This window comes from Arachis hypogaea, chromosome 12, assembly GCF_003086295.3.
Source record: "Arachis hypogaea cultivar Tifrunner chromosome 12, arahy.Tifrunner.gnm2.J5K5, whole genome shotgun sequence".
NCBI lineage: Eukaryota > Viridiplantae > Streptophyta > Magnoliopsida > Fabales > Fabaceae > Arachis > Arachis hypogaea.
The window spans coordinates 98801718-98811912 of NC_092047.1; the positions used below are offsets into that span (position 1 = coordinate 98801718).

The 10195-nt window shown below is 33.8% G+C and overlaps 1 protein-coding gene across 1 annotated transcript; it reads right to left on the reverse strand.

Moving 5' to 3' along the window:
• Window positions 1-6971: 6971 nt before the first annotated feature.
• LOC112730329 (uncharacterized) lies at window positions 6972-9359 on the reverse strand. The gene is made up of 3 exons (XM_025780422.1): window positions 8359-9359; window positions 8041-8218; window positions 6972-7643 (listed from the first exon to the last, which is right to left on the reverse strand). Exons 1-3 carry the CDS (start codon window positions 9357-9359, stop codon window positions 6972-6974), a joined length of 1851 nt encoding a protein of 616 aa, XP_025636207.1.
• Window positions 9360-10195: the final 836 nt, after the last annotated feature.

Here is a 10195-nt window from a genome sequence, read left to right on the forward strand (position 1 = left end):
CCAGTCTCCATCACAACAATGATGGAATTTCACTATAATCATCTTGATTACAAACACCAATTCTCCCTAGGAACTACCCTTCCTATCTGGGACAAGTCCAGAATCTATCCCCAATCCTGAATTTAACTTGGTCAACTACCAAGCTTTCAACTGCTAAGTGCTAACCCAACTTGCAAGGGGATTCCCACAGAATCATGAAACACAACACAGATATACAAAGGAACTCTAGGACATCTATGGCTTTTTCTTTTAATTTTGTATACTCTGTCTTTTTCCGCTATATGGCTTTTTCATACAAACCTCATTATTTGCCTTTTTCCATGAGACTCAAGACAGATAAAACTAAACAGAAAAATACAACATGAAACACATTGAAGGAGAAGAACTTCTGTTAGCTTGGGTAGCTATGAGAACTCTGTGCTTTCACTCTTTTCTCATTGTCTCAAGCCTTGGCTGTTCACCCTTATTATAGAAGGGGAAGCCTCCAAGGTTGAAGCGGTTGAACCGAGCCAGCTTCTTCTTCTTCAATACCAAAACCGGTTTGACCAGAGAGAGGAGAGGGAACTGAAAGCAAAATTCAACATGCAATAACCTCTTCGTCATCCCTTCTCACCAAGCTTCATCAATCCGGGCCTTCCATCTTGACTTGCTCCCCAGGAAGGATTCCTGACCCTTGATGAGTCCTTGATGCTTGACAGCTCCATCTGCTCTATCTTCTGCCTCTTCCTCCACATAGCTACAGTAGCTACCTCCTGTGATGGATGATCAGAAAGTAGAGACGAACCATACCCAAGGGATCTTTTTTCTCTGACCGAAATGGATTTCTTCCATTTTTGGGCATGGAGAGCTTAAGATTTCTTCACCACGTCTTACCATTAGTGGCAAAGATCTCAGCCACACCATACTGTTGATTTTCTTTTTGCTAAGGACATCATCACCTTAGCCCTTTTCTTGCTTCTAGCTTCACTGCTACAGTGCCTCATTTCTGATAACTTGCTTCTTCTTCTTCTCTGTGACATGACCGAAACAATAAAAGAGAAGAGAGAGAAGAGAGAGAAGAGAGAAAACTTTCAATGTTATTGAAGAATGGAATAAAAAATGAATTAATTTCTCACTTCCCTTTGCTTAGTAATGTGTGAAGCAATAATAGCAATCAAATCAATTTCAAACTTTCTCTTTCTAGTTACCAAGGCAAGCATTAACTCCATTTAATCACATTTGAGTTTCATCAAAGAGAGTGGGTAACCGAACCACTTCTCTTTCCTTTCTTTTCTTTTCAAATTCGGACCAACCACTTTGTTGGATCTAAGGGCAAAGGTTTTGGACTTCAACTTGGCTTTCCTGGCCCATATGACATAAAACTCAGCCAAATATTGTATAACCTTTATGCACAAGGCTGGATATTAAAATCATATTAGGTTTGTTTTAATTTTCAGCCCAAATACACAATCTGCATAATAAAATTATTAATCAACTAATGTAAATTAAAATTCAACTTAATAATTTTGTAATTAATCATTTTAATAATGTTTGATCTTCATCAAATTAATTTAGAATTTTTCAAACTCATTAATATATATATATATAAAATAAATCAGACCCAACGGTTTGTATTGACTTATTTAAATAAAATATATAATAATCAAATCAGACGGTCTGATTTCTCTTGAAATAACAAAAAATTAAATCTGCATTAAAATCGGACAGTCTGATTGAATACACCAAAATTTAAAATTTTTCCTCCCACATAAATCGGACTGTTCGATTTGTAGGCCTAATTTTTTTAATAAAGAAATTGGATGGTCCAATTTCTTCAACCCATAGTTTAAAAAAAGTTAAATTACACAGTCAGTCCCTACACTTTTAGTGAAATTGTAAATTGGTCCTTATACTTTAAAAGTTTGTAATTGGGTCCCTAAAGAGAATTAAAATTTATAATTTAGTCCCCGTCGGTTAAAAAGTGTTGATTTAACAGAATATTCCCAGAATATGCTGAGAATATTCTTTTAAAATAGAGAATGTGCTGAGAATATTTTGTTAAATCAAACTCTTTTTGAACAATGGAGACTAAATTGCAAATTTTAATTATCTTTAGAGATTCAATTATAAACTTTTAAAATATAGAAACCAATTTATAATTTCACTAAAAATGTAGAGACCAACAGTATAATTTAACCTTTAAAAAAAATTGCCTCATATTCATGTCTAACCCTTTTATTCTCTATATCTATGCACAACACACCGACGTTGCATATAAAAGCCTTATAATAATACTAATCTCTTAAGTGTGTATTTATCTCTTGTATCATTTCTAAATGTTAATCAATTAAATTAAGTGATAAATTATGAATATTTTTAGAACATATGTAAAATATACAATTAATTATACACAATCCAATATTATTTATACGTGAAGTATCCCTTCTACAATATCAGCTAGCTAGCTAGTTTAAGATTTTATTTTATTTGATTCAATTAAGAAAACTTAAAATTGAAGATCATGAAATACCAGGTGTCAATGTGTCATGGTTATGCCTCGATAAACGGATCCAACCACATGATTAATTTGATTAATAATAATTGAGTTTATCTATTTTATAATTTTAAAATGTAGGTTAAATTTATAAAATTAAAATTATTTTATTAAGAATATAAAAAAATTAATATATTTATTAAATAAAAATATTTTAAATTTTTTTGTTAATAATAAACTTATCATTTGTCCTAATATTAGCCAAATGCCCAGACCTATAAAAATTGTGTCAGTTGGTGTGCAGGCAACTGTGTTTCATGGATTTTATTTTTTCAATAAAATATTATTAATTGACAGAAGAAGAAGATGCCACAAGAAACCAGCTCGTGTATCAGTGAGGACAAAGTCGAGTTGATACTCAAAATAGCCTCTGAAATTTGACTCCCAATTCAATTTAGCCCTCAAGGTTTCAATTGACTCTAATTGTACCCTGAAATTTTGATCCATATCTCAATTTGGCCCTTCCGTCGTTTTCCGTCATCGGAGAGCTGACTTGACAAATTTAGTTGACACATGGCACTATCAAAACGACATCGTTTAACTTTTGGCACCCAAATTGTTTAGAAATGACGTCTTTTGACATGAGAAAGGGGTTAATACCAAAACCCAAACGTTAACCACTTGAAAATAAAATTCCCAACTGACCCTCCTTATTCCTCCTCCTCCCCATTGTATACGTACCTTCAGAGAAGAACCATGGGTGTCGTTGTAACTAAAGCTTGAAGCTTTTCTTACTTGTTTCGTCCCCATTGTGAAGATTAATTGCCTGAGAATCACCATATCTTCAAAAACAGGTTAGTTACAAAATCGTTGCTCTCAGCATCGATGCTCTGTTTTCTGCAAAATATTGCATGAGGTCTATTCTTCATTTTTTTCGCTCTATTTCATCAGTGAAATTTTGGGGGACTTTGGTTGATTACGATTGTTGATGATGGTAGAGTTCTTGTATGCTAGGGTTTAATTTGTTTTGTATGCATGTGGCTGTGATCAACTAAATCCTATAATTTTTTGTAACACAGTCATTGATTCTTCATATTCCATTTTAAAATAGCAATCTTACTCCTTCATATTCCATTTTAATTGAGAATTGATTCTATTATTTGTTGCAAAATATTAGCTTTTAATTTGACATTCTAACTACGCAGTTCTGGTTAATTTGTTTATTTGTTCTTTTTAATTGATTTTTCATTGAAAAACTATGTAATTTTTATGGTAGACTCATGCTGTATGTCATTCAATATGTTCTTGTTACCTTTTGATCATTTTAAATCTAATAGATACAATAATCTATGCGGTGAAATTTATGAGATGTGATATAGAACAACCGAACAACTTTTGTATATCTTTGAGAAATTGCATTGATCTATGAAAATACATGTGAGATTCGGTGAGGTGATTGAAAATGCTCCATTAACACCACATCTTGCTGTTGATGATGCACAAGCTTCAGAGATTATACTCACCCAACCCACTTACTCATAGTCAGAAAATCAAGAACAGGTAGTGATTGGTTTCTAATGTTTGATGAACTGTTGACTAGTTTGTAACCGTTTATCATACACGGTTAAATGTTTTTTGGATCCAATGGATTGATGTTATTTGGTTATCTTCGAGAGACTCTTGTGATTTGGAAAAATTGGGGCTGCTAGGTTTTATTTAAAATTTTTAGGGGCTAAATTGATGCCTTCAAACATTTTGCCACGTCATCTAACTGCTTTGCTGCCATGTGTCAACCGAAATTTCCAGGTCAACTTTCCGGTGACGGAAAACGACGAAAGAGCCAACTTGAGGCACGAGTCAAAATTTCAGGATACAATTACAGTCAATTGAAACTTTGGGGGCTAAATTGAGTTGGGAGTCAAATTTCAGGAGTCATTTTGAGTATTAACTCGACAAAGCCAGAGGTAAGAAATTTTGAGAGCAGTTTTGTTAAGGTTCCTCCAAAAGGTTGTTTCTTGAAATAAAGTTCCTTGACGATGAGCATTAATTAATTAAATAAAAAATATAAAAATTTAACTTTTAATTAATTAATATTAATAAATTTTTTAATTTTAAAAATTACCATTTTTGAAGAATTTAAAATTAAAAATTTATAATTTAAAATTTAAAATTTCAAATAAATAAAATAATTTAAAATTTTGTCATATTAGTTGAAAAAGTTGTCTCTCTAATAATAATCATAATAATATATAAGCTAGTAATAATGATTTGATGTTGATAAATTTAGATAGTATACATGGAGTTTTAGCTTTTAAACCACTACAACAATTTTGACAGATAGCAGCGGTCGGTTTACGGTGGTTGTAGAAATTCGTCGCTGAATGAAGAATATGGGCGGTTAGGATCAACCGTTGCTAAATGTAATAAAATTGCACACATAGTTGCTGAACCAATACTTACTTTTAGCGACGGTTTTATTCCAACCGCCGCCAAATTTGCTTAGTTCCTCACTCTCATATTTGGATGTAGTCTCGTTTTTTAAAACTAAGAGAATATAAATTACTTTATTTCTCATTAGTTTCATCAATGTTGTTCTGAAATAATGTTGTCTTTTGCAAATTTAGAAATTTTTTATTGGTAAATAATTTGGGTTTGCCCGTATTTGATTTTTTGATATAGTCTAATTAGTTAATTTTGATCAATTTGTTTGAGTCACTGTTACCTAAATCGTGACACCAATTTCTGGATTTGTTTTATGTATAAAAGATTAATCACTTTAAAAAGAGATTTTATTTCACTCATGTGAACAAATTTACAAATTAGATTTTCTCATTTACTATAAGATATTATAAGGTTGCATTCAAGCATAAATGGAAAGGAAATATGTTAGAAATGTATCAGTTAATGCTAGCTTTAATCAATCATAAATTAAACTAGGGCTTTTTCGAAAATATTCTTTATTCAACCCGAATCTTGAAATTTCAAAAGTAGTCACATATGTAATACTGCAACCAAAACCATTAAACTAAGTGGACGCGACCTAATTCTTAAAATACAAGGTAAAAATTTCTCTTCAGCATCGTATTGACCTGGGTAAAAATACTCTGTCAAGAATTTATGACTTTCACGTGTTATAGGATCTGATATTTCATCTCCATACTATGGCATTTTGTTCAAATCGAAGCCCCTATTTGCAACATGTACATGATCTTGTATTTGCTGGTTATCCAAAGTTTCTTTGTCTTCTTCCGAAACCTTTTTGAGATCAGACTGCATGGAGATGTCAATTCCAACAGAGGAAATTTCATTTAAATTTTCTTCTGAATCAGTTTTTATCCCATTTAGACTGTCATTAACTACTTCGCCTGAATATTCAGATAACACTGAAAATATGAACATCATACAACAAGAAGGACATTCGTCAGAAATTAATTTAGTAAAAACATGGTATGTTAATATCGTTAGAAACTTTTAGAACAAATAAAAAATAAACAATAGTTACCATCTCCCTTATTAGTACTCTGGGCATATCTCTTATATAGAAGATCTGTAATGTGCAATTCTATATACTTTATTTCCTCCTTTGATGCAATATCCAACTCAACAACATGGTTGTTTCTGAAGCGCGTCTACATAATACCAGATATAGTTTATAGTATTTTTTTGTAAAATACACTACTTATTTACAATGAGATTTTTGTATTAGGAATCTATTCTTTTACATTCAATTCAGCAAGTATTTCAGAAGAACTCTTTTCAGATGCACATGTCACAAAAATATACCCAAACCTCTTTTCGTACATTGATCCCCATTTATGAAGTTCCTACACGTTTAAATGTTAACATAACAAATATTATTCCAATATATTTGGTTCTCGTATATAAACTTAACATATACATTATTCAATTAATCAATAACTGTATACCTAAGAAACGAACCTGCATGGTATAATTGTTTGCCGTTTTTAAGTATTCCTTGAAACAAGAGCGTCCTGATATTAGCCTCTAACCAACACCTAACATTTACTTTATGAAATCATATGTCTCTAGCAACAGCAATTGCATGTTCCAACGAAGAGAATGGCGAGGCTATAGCCATTTCTATAGTAAATGTCGAGCTTGCACAGCATGATGAAAAGTCATTCATTTCCACTTGCCTTGTTATTCCATCATTTTAAAATAACTAATATTTATTAGTCATAACAACATTAAGATTAGTTAATGATTATTAGATATGTTATCTTTAAATAAAATCGACATTAAGAACAACAGCATCAAACAATATAGATACCTCATTCTGAAATAAATGTAGATAAACAAAAAAATGGAAGGAATGGAAAAAGGCTTTAATTTATTAAAGCTGTTAATCCAGTAAAGAGTTCATTGAAATACGAAAATGTAAATCGTGATGTAACCAGCCAACTATATACAGAAACTAGTTTATAACTTATTAAAAACACAAATCTTCTTTAAAAATTACGTTGTACAATCTCATGTTTCATTTTGCAACATCATCAATATTTTCAGAAATATTGTCTGTGGGGTCTTCTGTATCATCATCCCTTGTCAACTGTAGCTCTCCAATGTCCTCTGTCATTGACATGTTTAACCCTGACTGTGGAGAGAAACCAACTTTAGCTTCTTCATTCTCTTCTCCCATGTCATACAAGTCTCGTGGCTTCACATGAACAACTACGCTCCATTCTTTATCTACTTCATTGTCCACATAGTATACAAAATGAGCCTCTGATGCCAATATGTACGGTTCATCGTCTTCTCGATCACCAGTGTGTATTGAACGAGAGAAGTTAACACTAGTAAGACTCAAATGATCTTGTTTGATTCCTCTAGTAGTAGTCGTATCTACCCAAATACACTTGAACAGCACAACTGAGAACCGACAGCTGTAATTCAATTCAATTATGTCTACAATTTTGCCATAATATGTAACACTATCAATAGCCACTTTTTGGTCACGCATGCTTGCATAACTTCGTGTATTAGACGAGACATATACTCCACTATTTCGGGTTTTCATTCCTTCATCCTTTGCCATAGTTCTAAACTTATACCCATTGACATTGTACACCCCATAACGTCTTGCTTGCAGTCTGGGTCCACATGCAAGACATTTAATCTCATTTGAATACTCAGTGCTCTCCATCGGAACCTGCTACCATATAACAACCATTCTTACATGCATCAAAATTAAAGTATTATAATATGTTTCATGCTATCATTTGACTTTGGCATAATACTTACTGTATGCTAACCTCTTGCTTGAACCACTGAACAAATTTCTTGTGCACAATGCTGTCTATTTTTTATTGCGACCTTGTTTGACCTCGTAGCATTATATTTGTTTTTTGTCTAAATGAACTATTTGAAATAGCACAACATTATTCATTAATAGTGAAAGGCTTAACAGATTTATCTTTGAGAGTTAAAATTTAACATAAGATCACTTACTCAATAAATTCAAAAATAGCCTCGCAGTTGACTAGCACGTGACGATGTGCTTGATGTTGTTCCATCTGGCTTAGCTTAAAATGAGTTGCAGCCCCTACCGCCTTTCCAATTTTCGGGAACATTGTTTCATATGCATCAAGGATCACTCCACTAGGTTGATCGTCAACTCGCACCGGCCGATTCATCCTAGTCTCAATGTCATCCAGATATCTAGAACAAAAGGTTAGAATATCCTCAGATAAGTATCCCTCTGCAATTGAGCCTTCTGCTTGAGCCCTGTTGCGCACATATTACTTCAAATGTCCCAGATACCTTTCAACGGAAACCATGTCATATGAGTAGTATAATTTATTAATGAAACCGCATGTTGTGCTAAGGTTTACATAGGAACTAACCTCTCTATTGGATACATTTACCGATAATGTATTGGGCTATCAATTTTTACTTCTATAAGATGCACGATAAGGTGTACCATGATTGTGAAGAATGATGGAAGAAAAATCATCTCCATACGACACAGGATATGAACAACATGATTTTGGAGTTCATCGAGCTGTAGAGGGTTAACAGCTTTCCCACAGAGTGCTCGAAAAAATGATAAAAGATCGGCAATTACGATACCCACATTGGCAGGCAGTGCATTCTTGACCAAAATTGGAAGCAAATGTTCCATCAGAATGTGACAATCATGACTTTTCAAACTATACAACTTACGCTGTCGCAAGTCAACACAACGCATAATATTGCTTGAATAACCATCTGGAAAGATGACATGTTGAAGAGTCTTTAGAAATATATCCTTTTGTACATTTGACATGGTAAAAACTGCAGAAGGATATTTTCCACCCTCACGCGGCCACAACTCCAGCCTTATGCCCATGTATTGTAAATCCTTTCGAGCTTTCAGATTGTCCTTTGACTTTTCATTATCATTTAATATAGTGAACACTATGTTATCGCAGACATTTTTTTCTATGTGCATAACATCTAGGTTATGACGTAGCATATTTTCTTCCCAGTATGGGAGTTCGAAGAAAACACTCTTCTTCTTCCAGTTTGATTCACCCATGTTGGCATCTTCACCATTGCATCTTTTTTGTCCTATGACGTTTGTCATCTTTCCGAATGACACGTGAACATTTGATTGTTGTCTTAGGATATCTGTTCCAGACAACATCTTTGGAGGATCCCTGTTTTCTACTTGCCCGTCAAATCTTAACTGGTCTAGTCTAAATTTATGACCCTGACTTAGAAAACGACGATGATCCATAAAACACCATTTTTGACTATATGTCAGTCGATGTGCCTTAGCATCAAAATTACAAATAGGACATGCTAAGCTGTTGTGCGTATTCCACCCTGATAAGTTTTTCAATCCTGGAAAATCGCTAATAGTCCACATCAATGCCGCAAACATCTTGAAAGTGCTTTTCTTGTTAGCGTCGTATGTTTCTATCCCATCCCATAATTACTTCAACTCATCAACTAGGGGCTGCAAGTAAATATCTATGTCATTTCCTGGCAAAGCCATAGAGAAAAGTTGTACGGGATAAGAATAACCGGTCAAACAGAATACTTTGTGCTCATGTTCCCAAAAGGATTAAATTCGTCGCTAGCTAAGGCCAGGCGAACACTACGTGGGTCCGATAAAAAAGAAGGATTCTTCTCATTAAATTTTTTCCAAGCAATAGCATTCCTAAGATGCCTAAAAAAACCGACACTATTGTGACCCTCCTTATGCCACATGTCTTTAGATGTTTTGCTGCACATGAATAACCGTTGTAGTCGCGGTATGAGCGGAAAGTACCGAAGAGTCTTTGCTGCTATTGGTTTTCCATTTCTCCTGACTTGAGTTTTTAGCTTGAGAATAGAACCCTTCCGCGTCTTTTGCTTCCATCTTCAAGTCCTACAGCGTTTGCACCTTGTCAATTCTTAATCATCACCTCGGTATAACATGCAATCGTTTGGGCATGCATCTGTTTTCTTGTATTCAACACCCAGCTTCCTAATCATCTTTTTGGCCTCATAGAATGTTGTCGGAAGTTTAGTGCGCTCAAAAGCCTCTCGCAACAAATCTAGGATCATTGACATCGCCTTGTCACTAACACCACACATGCACTTTATATGGTAAAGCTTTACTAGAAATGATAGCTTCGAGTATTTTGAACATCCGGGATATAGTTCTTGCTCTCCGTCTGCAAGTAAATCATTAAAATTCCTTGCCGCGTGACTTGGCCCGTCATATAAATGCAA

Excerpts from the sequence above, each read along its gene's own strand:
- LOC112730329 (XM_025780422.1), bottom strand. The coding sequence starts at position 9,359 with ATGTTTGCGGCATTGATGTGGACTATTAGCGATTTTCCAGGATTGAAA. Across the intron at positions 8,219-8,358 it reads GATAGCCCAATACATTATCG|GGCTCAAGCAGAAGGCTCAA; the intron begins GTAAATGTATCC and ends TGTGCGCAACAG. Across the intron at positions 7,644-8,040 it reads TCCCGAAAATTGGAAAGGCG|GTTCCGATGGAGAGCACTGA; the intron begins GTAGGGGCTGCA and ends ATATGGTAGCAG.